Source organism: Leptodactylus fuscus, chromosome 2, assembly GCF_031893055.1.
Source record: "Leptodactylus fuscus isolate aLepFus1 chromosome 2, aLepFus1.hap2, whole genome shotgun sequence".
Taxonomy (NCBI): Eukaryota; Metazoa; Chordata; class Amphibia; order Anura; family Leptodactylidae; genus Leptodactylus; species Leptodactylus fuscus.
The window spans coordinates 159,778,277-159,799,103 of NC_134266.1; the positions used below are offsets into that span (position 1 = coordinate 159,778,277).

The 20,827-nt window shown below is 40.1% G+C and overlaps 2 protein-coding genes across 2 annotated transcripts in view; both read right to left on the reverse strand.

Moving 5' to 3' along the window:
- The window catches only part of CIP2A (cellular inhibitor of PP2A), a 47,957-nt gene extending 40,914 nt beyond the window's left edge, over positions 1 to 7,043 (reverse strand). The window contains exons 1-4 of the mRNA XM_075264998.1: positions 6,857 to 7,043; positions 6,634 to 6,781; positions 3,706 to 3,818; positions 77 to 171 (exon numbers count right to left, since the gene is read on the reverse strand). Of these exons, the coding sequence (XP_075121099.1) occupies positions 77 to 171; positions 3,706 to 3,818; positions 6,634 to 6,781; positions 6,857 to 6,958 (458 nt within the window). The 5' untranslated portion in view covers positions 6,959 to 7,043. The remainder of the gene's footprint in view (positions 1 to 76; positions 172 to 3,705; positions 3,819 to 6,633; positions 6,782 to 6,856) is intronic.
- A 5,020-nt stretch (positions 7,044 to 12,063) lies between these two features.
- On the reverse strand, positions 12,064 to 20,117 carry LOC142193790 (SH2 domain-containing protein 1B-like). The gene is made up of 4 exons (XM_075262795.1): positions 19,984 to 20,117; positions 18,503 to 18,566; positions 16,847 to 17,030; positions 12,064 to 12,104 (listed from the first exon to the last, which is right to left on the reverse strand). The coding sequence occupies exons 1-4, from the start codon at positions 20,115 to 20,117 to the stop codon at positions 12,064 to 12,066; spliced, it is 423 nt and encodes a 140-aa protein (XP_075118896.1).
- Positions 20,118 to 20,827: the final 710 nt, after the last annotated feature.

The following is a 20,827-nucleotide window of genomic DNA, read 5'->3' on the forward strand; positions in this document are numbered from 1 at the left end:
ATCCATCTATATAAATGTACACCATATAATAGATATTACCTCAGAAAACCAGTGAAAACGAGTTAGGATTACTTACATTCTGTTCATCAAGAAATAAATCAATTCCTCTATATTAACACTTGCATGAAGAACTCTTATATTGTAGGTCAGTCTTTGCAGCAGTTGAATGCTCTAGTGAAAAAAACAAATCCATTATCACCATATTAGCAAAAATGGTCAAGTGAACTTCATGCAGCATAAAATGAAAGAGGTTGTCCCACAACTAAACCATTTACCCTTTAAATCTCCCACAATAGAACAGAATTTGTAATTAGATTGTGGTATTTTTAATCAGCAAACAATTAAAACTAAGATTCCCCTTGCTGGGACCCTCAATGAACATAAAAATAGGGATCCTTTGTACCCTCCTTCCTCCTGAAATGAAGCAGCAGTCTTCCATTCTGTATACTGAAGACCATAAATAAAATGAAACAATACCCAAAATGTTATTTTTTGGCTACTAAAATCTCAAAAAGCAGAACTACTAGTTATCAGAAAATGTCCACAGTTTGTACAGAGCAGAGTGATAATGGCAGGAGCGATGAAGGGGTTTCTCATAATCACATCTTAAGACAAAATTTTCACTAACAGGTCACTTTGCCAAAAGCTATTTTCATTTGCTGAAATATTTTTCCTCTGTTTAGTCGCTAAAAAATGTTTAAGGCTAAGGCCCCACAGGCCGGAACCCCTGCTCTAACGTGCTGCTGAACAGCCGCAACGTTAACACATTGCGGTTCTTCCTGCAGCGCTTTGAACAGAAAGTTCAGAGTTTTTCTCCACGTACTTTCTGTTACAATTATATCTATGGGAAAGCCGCCGGTGTTTCCATAGATATAATTGACATGCTGCAATTTTCAAAACCACAACGGTTTTGGAAATTGCATCGTGTCCGCGCTGCAATTTTTTCTGCAAAGTGGGCATGGGATTCGCATGAATCCCATCCACTTTGAAAGTACTGTACAATGCTGCGATTGTTCCCGTGAGTTTCCGGCCTGTGGGGCCCCGGGCCTAAAGGTTGTCTTGTATAAAATGGTATCAATGTAAATAAAAAGCAATACTTCTATTACTGGTCATTTGCTATTTCCACTCCAACACTTCCTGGTTTCCTGCCAGTTGCTATATCCTGGACTTCTATGATGACACCGCGACTCGCTGCAGCTATTAATCTAAATATTACCTTTTATGTTTCTTCTTTTACCATTCTTTTGGTGACTGCACAACCTTTTAAAATGTATTTTATGCATTTCCATTTGTCCCACCTCTAGACAAGGAAATGCATTTAAAAACACAAAAATGAGTAGGGGCAGATAAAATGACTACCTGGCCATTGTAATCTGGTCAGTCTTTATTTAATAGGGAAGATATAAAAAATTAGTTTACAACAAGTTCCCGTAACTCAAAGGTGGTGAAAGAATGACTATAATCACACGAGAATATAATAAAATAATAAGTGTTTAATAAATGAAAAGATATAATACTTAGCTGTGGTTACAAATGATGTAATAGTTCACTGGATGGGAAGTCCCATTATATATCATGCACTGATATATAGTCATCATTCAATGGCGTCCAGAGTGGTGGTCTTCTTCCAACGATTCCAGCCAAGACTAAAACAATAGCCCGTAGTGTTTCTATAGCACCTTTGGTGGGAGGGGCTGAATGGTCAAGCCTATGGGCTGAGTGGTCAACTTATGACCATTTATTGTAATAGAACATGCTTTTTCACAAAATCATAGTGTCATTGATATGACAGGGTTAATATCCTACTGATCAGTCTATATGCATTTCATGTTGTACATCTATAGGAGGGTTCATTCTGTAGCTTTGTCTGTATACTATACTGGTCAGTCTATACTGTCTGTACTTCTGTATACTATACTGGTCTTCAAATTCCTGTACTGTAAATGGTCATGTTACAAACTGACTATTTAGCCCAACAGCCTCCCCCAAAGGTACTATAAAAACTGTAGAAAGCTATTGATAGTCTCAGCATGGACCATGAATGAGCCGTGCCTGAAACTCTGGAATTCAATGAACGAGAAATCATCAAACGATGGCTATATATCAGTGCACGATGTACAAAAAGGGGCTCTCCATTCAGTGAGTTACTGCATCATTTGTAACCACAGCTAAGTATTATCTCTTTTCATTTATAAACACTTATTTTATTATATTCTGGTGTGATCATTGTCATTCTTTAACCATCTTTATTAGAGATGAGTGAGTACTATTCAAGACTGCCGTTTCGAATAGCACGCTCCCATAGGAATGTGTGGATGCAGCCGGCATGCAGCTTGTGCCGGCGTCCGGCCGCTTAACCCCCTGTGTGCCGGCTGCGTCCATTCATTCCTATGGGAGCGTGCTATACAAAATGACAGTTTCAAATAGTACTCGCTAATCTCTAATCTTTATGTTAACTTGTTTAAGAAAAATCTGTTTGCCTACATTTATTGAAAGGAATTATTTGCAAATAACCCCTAAAGGGTATGTTCACACATAGGAAAAGGTTGCACAAACCTTTTCCGCCGTGTGAACATGTGGACAGAAAACTTCATGATTTTACTGTCCGCATGACTCATGCAGAGACTGCGCAGAAAACACACGGACTCCATTATAGTCTATGGGGTCTGTGTGCTTTCAGTGCACACCGCTTGCTAATGCGTTTGGTAGTACGTTTGGGGGCTCACCATGCAGACTCTCCGAATGGATTACTGCACGCAGATGTGAACCGGGCCTTAGGCCCCACGTAGCAAAGCGCAGAAAAAAAAATATATATATATAAAAACGCTGTGAAAATGCATTTTTTTTTTTTTTTCCACAGCCTTTCATTGTGTTTTACCCTCCATACTGCCCTTATTATACACATGCAGAAAACGTCAATGTTTCTGCAAGAATAATTGACATGCTGCGATTTTTATAAATGCGAGCATTTTTGGAAACTGAGTTTTTCCACTGCAGATTTTTTTTCTGTAAAGTAATGTAATTTTTTTTTTTGGAATCCCATTCATTATGTAGGCACTATAAAACAAACAAGTTTTTGCTGCTGTGTCTGCAATGTGGAGCTTCAGCCTTAGGCTAAGGCCCCATAGGACGTCCTACAGCAAAAAAGCACTGCGACGCATTGCTGTTCTTCAAGCAGCACTTTAGACAGGAAGTTCAGAATTTTTACAGACTTTGTGTTACAATTATATCTATGTGGAAACCGCTGGCGTTTCTGTAGTTATAATTTACATGCTGCGATTTCCAAAACGGTGCCGGTTTTGGAAATCGCGCTGAGTCTGCACCGTGGTTTTTCACAGCCTTAAAGGGGAAGGGGGGATATTCAAATCTGTGCTATTAAAAAAAAATTTCATCACAACACAATCTGTAAGACAAAACTGATGCTACATTCACATCTGTGCATGGTATCTGCCCATTGCAGCTCAGACAACAGAATCATGGAGTAAGTGTGCTCCAAATTCAACCTTTGTCTCCGTGCAAAAGAGAAAATTCAGAACAGAAATGTTCCATACGCACACCTGTGTACTAATCAGTTTTTAAGATCTTTCGACAGAACCCAGAAACTGATTAGGTGCAGAGACACTAACGCAGATGTGAAACCAGCCTTACTAGAAAGATAATAAGGTTTGTAATAAAGGTTTATTAATAAAGACAGAACTTACAAACCTGTAATAAGACAGGATCATTCAGGATGGAGCTGTATCTATTCACCACGCCAGCAAGCCCACTGGTGACATTATAAGAGGCATGAAGAGTTTCTCTTGTTTGAACGTCAGAAGCTATAAACACACAGCAATATATATATATTTTTTAAAAAAGCCAGAAAAGTCAACATTTTGTAACATATTATAATCAGAAAGCGAACTACATTCATTCGACATGCTCACAATTATTTGCATAATGCTGACCCATAATTAAAGGGGTTTCCAGAATAATTTTATTGATTTATTATTTTTAATTAGGCAAGGGGAGGTGATAAATTATTATTATTTTTTTTAAAAACACACCCTACTTACCTGTCCCTTGTGCTCCAGTGTCTCCCTGTGTGGTCCTGCAGCTCCGTTGTTTTCTTCCGGTGGAAATCCCCACCACCCATGAATAGAATGACAGATACAGACGGAGCCCCTCCTCCCCCCTCTCCCATTTCCATCCATCGCATTAACTGTAATGTTAAAAACAAAACAGAAGCTTTCTTCCATCTCACTTGTTATTGTTCTGGACAGAAGAAAACTAGGCATGCATAACTTTATCCTCCGTGTGAAAAGTAAATAAGACTGAGGAAAACTTGTGCCTGGTTTTTAGCATTACAGTGCATGGTGATGGATGAAAACAGAGGGTGCTTTGTCCATGTCTGCCATTCTATTACTTTTTCAGTCTGTTGTTCTTATTAGTAGCAAAAAAGTCAATGGTACCGCACACTCTAAAATTATATGTGGTGTTAGCGAAAAAAGGTCCTTCGACCCAAATATACTAGTGAAAATAGATTTTGCTGCACACACTGTTTTGTGATCAAAGGAATATAGAGATTTATTTTACAATATAGTTAACGCCTTTTGACACAATGCAAAATATTGGCATAGAAAGACAGGCTAGATCAATTGGATATGACGTTTCGGTCCTTAGACCTTCATCAGACGCGATCTAGTGTGGTAGCAGGATCAGTATGCCTTGACACATACTGATCCTGCTACCACACTAGATCGCGTCTGATGAAGGTCTAAGGACCGAAACGTCATATCCAATTGATCTAGCCTGTCTATCTATGCCAATATTTTGCATTGTGTCAAAAGGCTGTTGTTCTGATTAGATGACAAACCAGAACAATGGATAAAACAGCACTATTGTGAACATAGGCGAATATTGAAAGGTATCCTGTAACTCTATACATCAATCTATGTCCTATGCTCAGCTACTACTTCTGCTCCATAACATGCTTTTACGGATTGTACGGTGTTTTTGTGACATAATCTCGTTAATTCCAGGAGAGGGATCTAAGTGAAAAAGCCCAGGATTTCCATAGTTGAAATACATGACGGATTAAAACCAGACCAAAAAAGTGGTATAAAATGCCAAGTTTCATTGGTAATAATTACCTGTGCAACTTTTCACATTTACTCTACTGGCCATCCTGACAGTATACTGTTTACACTGGAGAATGGCGATATATAGTTTAGACTTTAACCAGACCACAGTGTAAATTTAGGTAGGCAGTCTGAAAATGTGCCAGATTTATCACAGTAGCTCATGCTGCATAATACATCTGGTGTATCTTTAGGCCAGGGCCCCATGGACCGGAAACGCCGCCATTTGCCCACAGCAGAGACGCTGCGGGAAAAATCGTGGCATTGTACAATGCAGGCAAAGTGGATGGGATTCATGCGAATCCCATCCCTACTTTGCAGAAAAGATTGCAGCGCAGATACGCTGCGATTTGCAAAGCCGTTGCGGCTTTGCAAATTGCAGCATGTCAATTATATCTACAGAAACGCCGACGGCTTTCCCGTAGATATAATGTTAAGAGAAAATCTGCAGAGGAAAACTGTGAACTTTCTCTTAAAAGCACTGCGGAAAGAACCGCAATGCGTTCACGCAGCGGTTCCTCCCGCAGCGCTTTAGTGCTGCGGATACAGCCCATTGGGCCTTAGACTGGTTTGCCTAATTTTATACCACCTTTTAGTTGGCTAACCTTGTGCTAGAATTTTACAACACAGTTTTAGTACACTATGATGCATTTAGGCCACATCCTCTTTTTCTAATCTACATCCACAGATCTAGTAAGATAAATAATGTAAAGAGGTTGTCCAGTATGCTCTGAGTGCTTAGGCCAATCGGCAGCCTAAGGAAAGGGCACTGATTGGCTTCAGCGGTCACTTCTCTGGAATAAAACACTGGAGCTGCAGGACCGGACCGTGCTGGGAGACGCCGGAGCACCAGAGACAGGCGAGCATGTTTATCTCGTTTCACTTTCCCGAGCCTAATATGAAAAAAACTTTTACCCTGGACAACCCCTTAAATCCCAAACTGGACGTGCCATGTTCATTAATACCAGTGGTTAATTGAAGTCACAATGGTAAATCTGGGCCAGTGGACAGAAACAGATGCAGCAGTCTGTTCTTCACATCTGATTTTCATTTACGGAGCACCACTTTCACACATCCCCTCTAGACTAATTAGGGATCCAAGAAAATCAACAAAAATAGGACTTTCTTCATAAACTGTAAGAGTTTGTTTTGAAAATGGCCTTATGACAGCTGTTTTTAACATTTATGTGAATACAGCCTTTCCACCGAACAGCTACTGATGTAACCCACTGATTTATAATGGGTCCATTGGGTGTCTGTCCAGGTGAATAACACTTCAAAGGGAAGAACAGCAGCATGTTGTGTTATTTCTCCTGTAAAATATGATGCACATTGTGACAGAATATAAGATCACGTCATGTGACTACTGCAGCCAGTGCCATTCATATGGGCCTGTCACTATAGCAAGTGTTTTGTCTCTCAGGCATGACTATTTACAATAAGGAAGCTACAACAATAAAGATACAGGAAATAAACAAGTCATTTCATGAAGTAAAACAAAGAGTCCTCTCACCCAGACTGGAGAGCAGGTTGATGGTCTTGAGGGTGACCGCAGGACTGGTGTTGGGGTCCTCGATGAGCTCCACGAGGCTGCTCAGACACTCACCGGGCAATATGTGGTTGGACACAAATAACTTGCTCAGATTTAACCCCAGGAAGACCTGAGAGAGGAGGCAGAATGGGTTAGCATGGACACAGCCGCACGAGCCATAGCCCTACCGGACTAGTTACTGCACCTCCAGCTGCCGCTGCAGCGCTGCCCCATTGGCCTCATTCTTACTGCTCCTGTACTGCGCCACTGCCAGGAGTAAGCTCTTCATGCAGGACACTTGGTCCATGGCGCTTCGAAGACGACGTGGAACGGCCCGACAGGGAACTACACAGACCGCTCGACTCTAATTTGGCGCCCTAAACTTTCATGTTAGTTTACGTCCGTGTGTGACGTCAGGTTACAGCTATGGAAGCCGGCAAGGGACAAAAGTGCAGAGAAGGCGCAGGGAGAGTTTGAAGTGGAAAAACTTTATTTATTTGACAAGAGTAGTGGGGTCAGGCAGCTAAAATGCTGTTCCTATTTAATGGACACCTTGTTATTACAATAGGTAACTTCAGCATTGAGCCGCCATGTAAATATTTGGTTTTCTTTGCCCCTTGACTTGTATCTCCCATTGAAATCAATGGGCCACTGTTAGCAGCATATTTCATGTGTATACCAGTGTGTAGGGTAGGATCACATCTGCATCGGAGTCTCTGTTTGGAGACTGCGTCACAGTAACCCGTTGAAAATTGACAAAAATGTGTGGCAACTCCAACATTTGCGTCCAGTGGTTTCAGTTTAAAAGAACGGACATCCGATGATACGATGGATGATAGTCATTGGTGTCCGCTATTGTAGTGGTTAACGTCCATGTTCTGTTTCCCCAAAGGGCGTAAATGGGAACATAGTGTAATTCGAGTGCTGTGTGATCTGTTGGGTTCTGTGAATTACGGAACAAGTGGTACACAGGAAAAACTGAGAGGAAACCATGCAGGCTGCATTATAGTCTATGTAGTCTGCGGGTTTGCACAGGTAATAGCTTTCTTAGGGTATGTTCACGTGTGAACTTCCATGTGGCTGTGCAGTGCATTGGCATTTCGTCGTAACATCCCGCTCCTGATTAGGCCTGAATGAATGGGCCTAGCCAGGAGCGTGTCTCCAGCTGCGGACGCCGCGGCTGAATCTGCAGCGGAATCCATGGCAAGATAGGGCATCTCACTTATTTTTTCTGCTACTAGCTAGTGGAAAAAAGTGAGTGGATCCCATTGAAGTCAATGGGAGCCATTTTTTCAGCGAATTCTGCGTCAAAATCCACCTTCAAAAACTCAGTGTGAACTAGCACTTAAGCGGATTAGGTTTCCGTTCGGGAGATCCCCAAGAAGACCACAGATGTGACACTAGCTTAAGACTGATGTATCATTTGCAAGTCTTCATAAACAGCTCAATTGGCACCTGGACCCAAAAATATTTATGAAGTGCTGCTGCCAGAGGTTTTGTAGCATCATTTTTTGTTGCATATTTTGCTGCTGTTTTCTAGCCAGAGTCAGGAGTGGCTTGAAAAGGAATGGAAACTATAAAGGAAGTGCATACCTCCCAACCAGATTCTGTGGGGCAGTCCCAGATTGTGGGTCGTGTCCCACTGTCCCAGTTGGTGGGAGGTATGTCCCAGTTTCAACTCCAGAGGCAGATAAGTTGACTTCAATAGCAAATGAAGCAGAGCTATCCGTGGACAGCACCTGGTTCTCCACTGTGCTCCCTGTGCACTCCGGCCCCAGGTTGCTGTTGGCGCGATGTGATGATGTTTATGGGGGCCACTGCAGGGCACATAATCCTGTATGGGGGCCACTGCAAAGAACATAATGCTATGTGGGGGCCACTGTGAAGTATATAATACTGTGTGGGGGCTACTCTGGAACATATAATACTGTGTGAGGTGATATGTTGTGTTTTTTTGTTGCAGATTTTGCTGAGTTTTTTTTAGCAAAACCTGAGAGTGGCTTCAATAGGAATGGAAATGATAAAGGAATCACTTAGAATTCTCAGTTCTGCTAAATACACTCATGACTTTGAAAAATACAGTAGAACAAAACTGCCAATTTCTGTGACAATTGGGATTCCCTGTGCTGTAATGGAAATTTCAAGACACAAAAAAGGTCACAACTTTTGTAACATTTAACTGAGATGTAATACTTTCCAGGTCCACAGTGTAACATTTTCTTACATATTTTCCAAAAGTTGCTAAATTTAGTCATTGCAATAATGCCTCCATTTCAGACAGAATGTAAGACTTCAGAAATCTTTATCATAGCCTTTAAAGCTACATGCAGCATCTTTCATGTTGAGAAGGTAGAACCCCACACACTATGAGAGTAGCCTTATAGGCTTTCAAGAGTATGTGCGGAGTCCATCCCGTTATATGGTCCATGCCATCCCAGTAAGCAGCTACTGCATCACAAGTCACTTGGTAGCCTAGTTCATGAGTGTGGAATGAAGCATCATCTGTGGGAAAAACTCTGGGTGTTGCAAAGTTGTGTCAGCTGTACCTTATTTTGTACTTTAACAATCAAACCCAATAAAATTTAGATTTCAGTATATGAACATTCTGTGTTTTTTACTTTCTGAAATAACTTCACTACACCTCCAGTTCTCTGCAAGGTCTGCCAAGTGAGATCACAGCTGACATGACTATTACACGTGTGGCATCCATCCTACTACAATTCTGACAGTGTTTCAAAGTTTCCTTTAAAGTGACGAAAAAAACTAATGTGATCCTTTAGTGCAAGGGTGGGCAATTAATTTTGCCATGGGGCCACATGAGAAATTTAAACGGTTCTAGAGAGCCATGTGTGCTGCAGCAAATTTAGCTCCACCCACGTCTACGCTGACTATGCTCATTCTCAATCATTTTTCCATGTGCCCCCACAAAGTATAATCCTCCTACAGTCACCCGTACATTATATGTCCCCAATTTATAATGTTCCCCTCCAAATGTCCCACAGTATTAAGTCCCTCTCCTGGTGCCCCAGTATAAACTAGCAGAAACTAGAGGGGGACATTAAACTGGGGCAGCTGGAGGGGGACATTAAACAGTGGAGGTAGTTGGAGGGGGACATTTAAACTCAGGGCAACTAGAGGGGAGATGAAACTGGGGCAGCTGGAGGGGGACATTAAACAGTGGGGATAGTTGGAGGGGGTCATTAAACTGGGGGCAACTAGAGGCATACATGTCCCCCTCCAGCTACCCCTCATGGTTTAATATCCTACTCCAGTTGACCCCAGTTTAATGTCAACCTCCATCTGCCCCTTAATTTAATGTCTCCCCTCCACCTGCCTTCAGTTTAACTTCCCCCTACATCTGCTCCTAGTTCCCCCCTCTTGCTCACACATGCTGTCTCTTCTATCTTCTTTATCTTCCAGCAGCCTCCACTGCCGGCAGCTTGCATCAAACACACTGTTCTGTGTGGCTCCGCCCACTAATGAGTCTTAGCCTATCCTGGTGATAGGCTGTGATTACATTATCACAGGTCCTTGAACAAACTTCCACTAGCTATGCGGGCCAGATAGAAGCAGTCAGAGGGCCGGAGTGGCCCGCGGGCTGTAACATTGCCTAGGTCTGCATTAGTGAGATAACAGACATAATTTAGGCCCATTTTCCTACAATACAGCTGCATATGCTGACCTGACTACAATTCTAATGGCCTAAACTATTAGCCTCATAGATCCATATTATACCATTTATTGACATTAAAGCATCTACCATATTTTTTCAATTAGAGTGAACAGGAATAGATGTCAGACAGAGGCGGCTCTATCGGCATCCATGACTCTATCATCCTACAGTATGATGGACGATAGCAAAAGACATTTATGACAGTAATGTGAATGTCCCTTTGCTTGTAAGATTTATGTGGATGCCAAAGTATGTCACCTTCTTATGAATGTAAATGATGCAATAAAATACTATATTGGTGAATCGATGTTATGTGTATTTTTAGTTTCAAAGATATTTTTTGAATTATTACAATAACAGAAAACATTGTAAACAGTAAAGTAGACATAAATAAGTGCAAGCAGATAAAGGGATGCCAATGCATATCAAAGACATTATAAAAAAAAAAAAAACTTGAAAGTCTGCTAACTAATAATGATGACAGATTACAAGCTTTCGAAGCTCTCGGCTTCTTCCTCAGGTAAATTTAAAAACAATTTCTGAAGGATGCACATGTATGTACCTGAGGAAGCAGCCGAGAGCTTCAAAAGTTTGTAATCTGTCATCATTATTAGTTAGCCATTAAAAAAGGTATCAACTACTGAAGACTCTCAAGTTTGCCGGGTATGTAATAGCGAGCTTCGGCATCTCCGCTGTAAGAGTTAACAGCGGAGATGCCCTGGCCTCAGGAGATGTCCTCTCTCACCCCCCCCCCCCCCCCCAAAAAAAAAAAAAAAGTTTCAAGTTAGCCCGGTCCCATTCTTGCAGAAGTTTTTTTAAAAAAAAATAATTTCAAATTGACACGTCGGGGGCCCGGGCCCCCTGACGTGTTGGGCCCTGTGGCATCTGCCTCTGCTGCCTCAGCGGTAGTTACTCCACTGCTGTGGACCCGAAGTGCCCATACCTTATCAAAGATCAGGCAGGTATCCAAGATAGTAGCATTAATCTTCTCATGTAACATGATGGTGTCAACCCATCATATAACTTCCGGTTATATCTATTTTTATACACCAATATGATGTCATTTCTTTGGCTCTTACATTCTTGTAATAAAAGTCTGTATATGTATTTTGGATAATCAGATGTGTACATGTTCTGCATGTGTTGCCTTGCTTCGTTTTCTGTTTATGTGAAAGATGAGAATCTCATCTTCCATATGATACCAGCACTGTTCTATGTTTTATAACGCCCAATATATAACTGTTTGAAGTGACACCCTGGCCTCAGCTTCTTTGATTTATACATGAGCCTTCCCCTCTGTACACCTAGTAAAAGCAGTGTACATATTTCAACTGAAAATAAAGAATACAGGAGAAAATGAAGAAGTGCAGGATTTTACAGAAAGTAGTCAAAATTTATTAATAAAATATAATACAACATTTATTAATGACACAAATTTTGCCAGAAAATCAAAAGCTGTTTGAGACTAAATCCCCACGTTGCAAAAATTTTAGTTGCAGATTTTGCTGCTGTTTTTGGAGCCAAAGTCAGGAGTGGAATTAGCAGAAGGAAGAAGCATAAGTGCTTAGTATATATTTCCCAATCTTTTTGTAGCCATTCTTGAATTTGACTCAAAGAAACACAGCAAAATCTGCAACAAAAAAGCTGCATTTTCGCAATGTGGTGCCTAAGTCTGTAAATTTAGTTACGCTTAAACTTTGTTGAATGTCCATTAAAGTAAACATAGCTCTGGTAGCAATTCAAGAAGGTAGGACAGCCACATATTCTCTGTCGTCAATCTCTGTAAGAAATAAATATAAAGATTACAGATATATAATAAATATAGAACAAAAACATTTGCATTTTTACAGATATAGTGCATTAGTTCAGTTCCTAAGCCTTTATAGTGTTAATGATATGTAACAATGCCAAATTTTTTAGCCTTTTCAGAACAGCCACTGTTGTATGTTTTTATTATTAGAGGACCATCTTTCGTCTAACTCCTACTGTATTCAATGAAGTATGTTCCTCAGATAAATCTGTATACGTGGTCGCTTGTACTATTGTTAATCCATACTACAGTAATGTAGGTTCACACCTGCATTCAGGTTTCCATTCTTCTTGTCCAGAAGAATGGAAACCCACTTCTCTTAAGAAGTGGTTACCCATGGAAACTCGTGGACCCCATAGACTATAATGGGGTCCGCCGGGTTTCCGCCCGAAAAATGCTGAAAAATTTGGAGTGGATTCGGGAGCGGAAACCCTTAAGTTAGAGTAGTCATAGCTGTGAACCTAGCCTTACTGGTGCATTGTCAGTATTTATTTGCATTTAGTAATCACAAGTCTTCTTTAAAGACTGTGTAGAGGTTAACAATGATTTAATTTTTTTCGTAGTATTGAATTGTATGCATTTTGGAGTAAAAAATCATTATTTGACTATATAAGCCCATATTAGTTAATTTGTTAGGCTGACTGCCAGATAGCTCCTTCTTCAGCCCTTCTCAGACCTTTCATGCCCTCTACGATGAGGCATTTTATATACTGCTGCAAAGCTGATTAATTCAGTGTATTAATTCATTGTCAGATTTGCAGGTATGTAACTCTCTGCTAGAGATATCAATACTGTTAAATCTGGCTACTGATATCACTTCATTGTCAGTGGGGCCGGCCTTACAGCTCAGCATGATCCCTGGGTGGTGAGGAGCAACCTTGACTGTGCTGTTTTATAGACTTGTACTGTATTTGTACTGTAAAGTGGGTTTTCATTTCATCAGCCCATATATGTCTATGAGAAAACACAGCATTTCTGCAGGCCAATTAAAAAAGTTGCATTTTTCAAAAACATCTGCCTTCAAAAGACTTATGACTGTCTTGACTACATGACATTACTCCTGACCCTCGTTCTACAGTATGGCGACTGTGTTAAACACAGCGGCACATTGCTGCCAGGTCTCCGGTGTATAATGCATTTGAGCCCTGACGGCTATGGGCTGCTCAGCTCCTGAGCAGATACCATCTTTAAAGTGCTGACATCCTCTGTAATGGTATTGTAAATGTTGGTAACGGGTTAATAGTTTTCCTCTCCATTACAGTAATATTTCTGTGGTTGACACAAAGATTTATGCAGCAGAAGTACTGTGATTTCAAAAATGCTTGCATTTTTCTAAATCACAGCATATCAATTAAAGCAATGGAAAAGCTGGCACTGTCTGAAAAACGGTGAGAAAGAAACCTACAATGCATTTCCACCATGGTCTTTTCTAAAGTGGATTTTTTTTTTTTTTTTTTGCAGCAATTTGCTGCGTGGGGCCTTAGCTTTATAAACAGATCAGTGGGTTAGGTAAACAAATAAACAAAACAGACCAATTACGCTGGGTTCACACCAGCGCCCAATCTCTGTTTTCAGGTTTCCGTCTTCTACCGACAGAAGACGGAAACCTGGCACACCGTGTCCGGCTGTGAGCGCCTGTGAGCGTTTTGTGCTCTCTGTGGCGAAACCGTTTTTTTTTAACTGGACACAAAGTCCTGCATGTCCGACTTTATGTCCGGTTAAAAAAAAACGGTTTCGCTGCGGAGAGCACAAAACGCTCACAGGCGTTTACGATCGGACACTTTCCAAACCCATTCAAATGAATGGGTTTGAAAAATGACTGCAGGTTTCCGTCTCCTGGCCAGTTTTTCGGCAGGAAATGGAAACCTGCAAAACGGAGACTGGGGCACAGATGTGAACAAGCCCTGAAATGTATATATATATTTTTTTTATTAAAATTTTATTGAGAAGAAATGTTTTACAATGCAGAGAAAATAAGAGTAAACAGATTGAATACTTGTCCATCAAAAATAGTAAGATGGAATGGAAGTGAGACAGATGGAAAACGGCTGTCAAAAACGCATCTTTAAACTGTCTAGCTTAAGTTTATGCGATCCATTAGTTGGCTTACTTTGAACCAGAATTTTATGCTATCTATATTTTTTAATTCATTAATTATTTTTAAAGTAATATATCCTGAAATTTTCACTCTGGTCACTAATCTTAATAATACACTGACACTTGCCAATTTTGTAGGGGCGGGGGGTTTCTTTGCATCTCTCATCTCATTTACATGACAGGTAAGACATAGCATAACAATAGAAGAAACACCGCTATTAGCATTACAATAGAAAACAACAGCTTATAAATAACACAACATAACAACTATTATTTCATCCACTGCTAGCAGTAAATTATTTCACAGCTTATCTACTCCCCTTCCTACACAGAGAAAACTCTACTTCTAGGAGTCCTTCTCCCAGCATAAGGTGCAGGCCGCTAACTCTGGGCAACACACTTTGGTTGTGTGATTGCAACTTAATTTGTGGAAAGTTATACGGTATTATGAACTCCATGAGAAGAAAGTTTTAGACCAATTTAAAGGGAGTCTGACAGTAGTAAATTGATATAAACCAATTCTAGAGGTGATTCTACAATTTCCAAATATTCCTCTGTTATTCAGCTGTGGAGCCCTATTTCAATATAAATCATAGTTTGAACCAGTGGCGTAACTAGGAATAGCGGGGCTCCATGGCGAACTTTTTACATGCCCCCCCAACCAATGCCAAAGATCTTGACCAACTGACCCCCTACCCCCCCCCCCCGCATTTCTGCGCACACTATAATGCCCCATAATGGCCCCTGCACGCAGTATTATGCCCCATAGTGGCCACTGCACCCAGTATTATGCCCCATAGTGGCCCATACACACAGTATTATTCCCCATAGTGGCCCCTGTACAAAGTATTATCCCCCATAGTGGTCCCTGCACACAGTATTATCCCCCATAGTGGTCCCTTCACACAGTATTATGCCCCATAGTGGCCCATACACACAGTATTATGCCCCATAGTTACCCCTGCACACACTATTATTCCCCATAGCGGACACTCATGAACAATTATTATACTCTAGGGTCTTTTCAGACCCCAGAGTATAATAATCGGAGACCCAGGGGGATAAAAACATAAAAAAACCACTGTTACTTACCAATCTCCTGGCTCCGCTGCATTCTCCGCGGCTTTTGGCCATCTTCAATGACGGCTGGGATGTCATGTGACTGGGGGGCCTGCGTCGCAACGCATAAGGATGCAGGCCCGGTCATGCTACCTCACGCAAGTAGGCCCCAAGCATGCCCGAAGTGCGTAGAGGTAAGTAACACTGTTTTTTATGTTCCGTTACCTCTCCTGGGCCTCTGATCATTATACGCGGGGGTCCGAAAAGATCCCCGAGTATAATAGTACTGATGGGGCTTGTGGCGTCACTTACCGATCCCGTAAGTAGGGCCCATTACTGGCTGGAGTAGTAACGGCCTATTAAAAAAAATTCCCCTGATTTGCAAATGAAAACAGAACAAGAAATTGTAGAATCATCTGTACAAAGTATTGAGATACAGTTTATAGCAATTTCACTGCTGACAGACTCCCTTTAAACAAAGTGGTACAACAGGAATTAATATTAATGGTCAATCCATAGTATAACATTTCCATGTTTGATTGTGGGAGGGGCAGGGAAAACAGAGTAACAGATTTTAACTAATTCCTTTTGTAGACAGTGCAAACTTTATTTATGCAATGGCCTTTTAAAAGCAATGAGAGTGAATGGTTATATTCACATGTCCTTTTTTTTATGGAGCGTTTAACACGGCCTTAAAAGCATGGCTGTTTTTCAAGTCATGTGAATGAGAGGGAGGCTAGGTTACTGCAAAATGGAACTGACGTGTGAATAAGGCCTTTCATAGTCAATCTTAAAATGTGCCCATTTTATCACAATGGTTGCTGGTGAATCTGGTGCATGCTTAAAGTGGTATTCGCATCTACAGCATCCTATCTATACTGCAAATATATGTAAATTCAAGAATTTTCCTAAATGCATTGCTTTAGTAATTCTGCTTTGTTTGCTGCTGTATTAGATTATTCGTCCCACTGTTTACACAGCCTTCCATTGGTCCCTCTCTTGTCCTATGATAACAGGTTAGAGGAATGAGTCACTGCTGTCTGGAGGGGACTGAGTTCTCTTGCTGTTATGTCCAGTTCTGTGGTCAGGACAATCAGTTCAGCTAATTACAGCTTGATAAAAACACAAAGATAACACTATCCATTCTCTCCTCTGCATCATGTAAGTTTGTTTTCCTCTCCAGCCCTTTGTCATTTATACATTTACTGTGCATATTATTTGATCTGCATTTATATTAGAGTTCTTGTAATGATAAAAAATAATATATCCTGGTGAAGGCAATATCTATATCTAGTCAGGTACTTCATAGTGTCCTGTTCATCAGTCAAAACCCACCTGCCAGCTTGCTGAAGAATACAGGAAGTGAGAAGAAGAGACAGAAGGAAAATCTATAAAGTCATGAAAGCCAACAGGTCTTCTAGCAGTAGAGAAATCAATGAGAAAGGACTTCTTAAATAGCATGGCTTCACTTGTTATATTCTGGCCTCTAATGGCTTATATGTCTTTCTATTTTATCCATTCAGTATACTGTATAACTGTAATACAGATTAAATTACCTGCATAGGTATCATCCAGTATAACACATTTCGGGGACCCTTTCATTTGGAGAAGCATCTGTTCACTTAAGTCTTTATTAATAGGATACATCAGATGATACACCAATCCTTGATTCGGTTTTTCATAATTTGATATGAGATCCCTGAGATTTGTAAATGTTTTTTCTTTAACTCCTTTTGCTGACTGAATTGAAGAAAATAATATAGTGTCAGTTTTGTCATAGTGAAAACCACAATAATAATATTTTTGGAGCATCTAAAAAATCCTAAATTAATGGAATGAACTTTGAATGGTTGTTTCCTAAACACAAAGTGATGGCATATTGCTTTGAGATTGGTGTGGTCTTGGTACTAGACCATCACCAATCCTAAGAATGAAGTCCTTAAAAAATCTCAACAAGTTCATTAAACAAGTGGCAGAAAGTGTAGGAAGAAGCTCAGGGCAGTGAAATAGTAGTTGATTATAGTTGAGAAACCTTTTAAAGACATTGCAAGGCCAGCTCTTGATCGGATTTCTGGGTAGCGCCTAGGAGTAGGACGAAACTAAGGCGCAGAGTGGGGCAACGCGGTGGCTCAGTGGTTAGCCTTGCAGCGCTGCAGTCCATCTGCAAGGAGTTTGTATGTTCTCCCTGTGTTTGCGTAGATTTCCTCCCATTCTACAAAGACATACTAATAGGAAAAAAAAAAATGTAAATTGTGATCCCTATATGGGGCTCACATTCTACATTTAAAAAAAGAAAGAAACTGAGGCGCAGAGTCTAGCTGATCCTAACGTATTCATACATGATCTCAGACAGAGGTCAGAATTGCCTTCTAGGGTTTTGTACATATCAACACAATAAATTGTGAAAACATAAAATATAAAATAAAATATAATGCCAAAGCTTAAAACATAAAATGCCAAACAGAAACACTCATGGGGCAGATTTATGAAACTGTCTTTAAGGCCGGGGCCCCACGGGATGTAAACGCCGTGATTTGCCCGCAGCGGAGACGCTGTGGTAAAAATCGTGGTGTTTTACAGTGCAAGCAAAGGGGATGGGATTCATGTGAATCCCATGCCCACTTTGTGGAAAAAAAACGCAGTGCGGACATGCTGCGATTTGCCAAGCCGTTGTGGCTTTGCAAATCGCAGCATGTCAATTATATATATGGAAACGCTGGCGGCTATCCCGTAGATATAATGGGAAGAGAAAGTCCACAGAGGAAAACTCTGAACTTTCTCTTCAAAGCGCTGCGGAAAGAACCGTAATGCGATTACGTAGCGGTTCTTTCCACAGCGCTTTAGCCTAAAGGTGTTTATTGCCCATAGCAATCAATCACAAAATACCAAATGAAAGCTTTGCTGTGATTGGTTGCAATGTGCAGAAATTAATTTGTTTTTCCTTTTGAGATAGTTTAAAGGGGTTGTCTAAGTTCATATATTAATGGGATATTCTTAGGATGGGTCATCCATATCAGATCTTTGGGGGTGAGGCACAAATGAGGCAATATCCATACACAGTGTACAGAGCCAGAAGTAGACGGCTATTTATACTGGGTAGTGTCTACTGCACCACTAGGCCATTAATGTATCATCTTGGACAATCCCTTTAATAAATCTCCCCCATTAGGTGAGCGGTATGACATAGTGTGTGGGTATATAAAACATCTTACCTGAATCAGGTAAAGCCCATTAACATTTTGAAAAATTCTGTATGTATAGATCAGTCTTCCATACCTAGCAGTACAAGATTGAATCAAGACATTGGTACTATAGAATTTACTTAGATAGATCTGGTGAGGTAATAAAGTACATTTAAGCTGACTATATACATACAATAAATGTTGCCTATAATGTCTGTGATCCTTTAAAACAATGACTGTTCATAGTGGCTGACAGCAAAATTATGCCTGCTAAAAAAAACCAATTCATTGTGTTGAAATTTTTTATCTGCGGGTCTACGGGTTGTATGGCATAACTGAGCAAATTTGGATTATCATTTGCCATTTTGCCCATACTTTGAGCATATTTTGGTTGTCTGTAGCTGGTTAATAGTAGAGATCATCATTGCCAATTTTATTGTATGTGTATGGCCATCATAGTGCAGATTAAGATCAGCGTATGAATGCAGAAAAATGGCATAAAAGTAGTGCATCTTTGGCGCAATATCCAGATTTACCTTTGTCATTTTCCATCCCACTCTCATCCTCCCACAGTGGGAGGAACAAGGCTAGGATTAAGTCAGGGAGGGGTGGGCCTTGGATTGACAACTCACAAAAACTGGCATCACTTAACCCTTAAGTACTATCATGGTGTCTATCATACACCACTATCATACACATATCATTATGACAAACACCGTGATAGTACTTAAGGGTTAAAACTGAAATCTTATTTCAATTCTGGCACATGGAGTCTCCAAGATGTGGTAGAACTATTAAGAGGCTGGAGCATCTCACACCAGCAGGGGAATGAATTAACTCTATAGTCGCACAAACATTGCAATAGGCTGTTGGCAGCCATTGATTTTTAACTGCTATACCTGCATTAAAATTAATTCATGTGGATGGGGGTTATTCATATATATATATATATATATATATATATATATATATACATATATGTATGTATATATACACACTCCAAAATAGTACCATTAAATACTATAACTTGTCTTTCAAAAAAGAGAAAGAGAAAGAAAACATGTCCTCACATACCGTAGTTACAATTGCAGAAAAATAAAAAAAAGTTATAGGTGTTAGTATGCGATAACTGGGAAACACCTAAAATTGTTTGGTTTATTAAGATCTAAAACTCCAAATTCTAGAGCAATGTAATATAAAAAAAAAATAAAATATAAAATGAAATATAATTTAGGTTAAGCACTGTATGTCTGTATTAGTATACCTTCTAAGTTTCTAAAACTGCAAAAGGGACAGCAATGCAAAGTGCAAAGTGGCACATTTTCTTAGAAATGAGGTAAATGATGTGGGCAACCCTCTATCACATAACATGTTTGAGTCTCTTTGCCAACATATCAGTTAATAGTCTGATCATATAATCAATAAAAATGTGTGCCCAATTGTTGGTTGTGCATATTAATAAATTATACTGTCTATGTAAGTGATATAGTGGCAAATCATAACGTACTTACAAGATACACAGACACAAGGCTTCAGGAACAGATTCGCTATTCCTTAGCAAATAACATCCATTCTTGGCTTTTTGGAGAAGAAGTTTTTCACAGGTTTTAATACTTATACTTCCATGGTAGCACGGCAGATCCATTTTGTAATGGTCACAATTCTTTGAAATGTACAGAAAACCTAGTTTACTGTTAAGGCTACATGCATGAAGAAGACGTTATAGGTATCACAGAAATACTTCTTCACACATCACTTAACAGGAAGTTTAGGTGATACTTGGTGTGAATGACTAGACCCTAGAGTGACCACATGTAAAATCAACATAGAACAAACAACTAGTATTTATAGAACTGTGTAAACAGAATATGTAAATGAAATGTGTAATCAAGCATTTAGCCATTATTTAAGTAAAAATTTTATGTTATTATTAGAGATGAACGAATTTACAAAAATTTGATTCAGCCGCTTCGCCAAATTTTCCCAAACAAGTCGATCCTAATTAATTTGCGTCGAATTGCATTAAAAACAGCTATTTACTAGCTGCAGAGAGCCTGTATATTGGTGTAGAACACTGTGCCTTGCAGTAACATGCATAGAGAGTCTGCTGTGGTAGTGAAACAATACTGTGAGTCAGTATGACACATAAATAACAGGTGTTGCTCTTAGAACAACTGTTCTGCTTTAATACTCTGCATAAATTCCTCCCTATCCTTTCCCTACACTTCTAATGATCTTTCCTTGAACTTTGATTTAGCAAAATATCAGTTTTCCAGTGTTTTCTACCACCTTCCCTAGCGCCTGCTGACATCTCTCCCTGCACTAAGTACATTGGAAAATGCCTGAATCCAAGAT

Excerpts from the sequence above, each read along its gene's own strand:
- LOC142193790 (XM_075262795.1), bottom strand. The coding sequence starts at position 20,117 with ATGGATCTGCCGTGCTACCATGGAAGTATAAGTATTAAAACCTGTGAA. Across the intron at positions 18,567-19,983 it reads GCCTTGTGTCTGTGTATCTT|GTATGGAAGACTGATCTATA; the intron begins GTAAGTACGTTA and ends TTGTACTGCTAG. Across the intron at positions 12,105-16,846 it reads ACTGGATGATACCTATGCAG|AGATTGACGACAGAGAATAT; the intron begins GTAATTTAATCT and ends TATTTCTTACAG.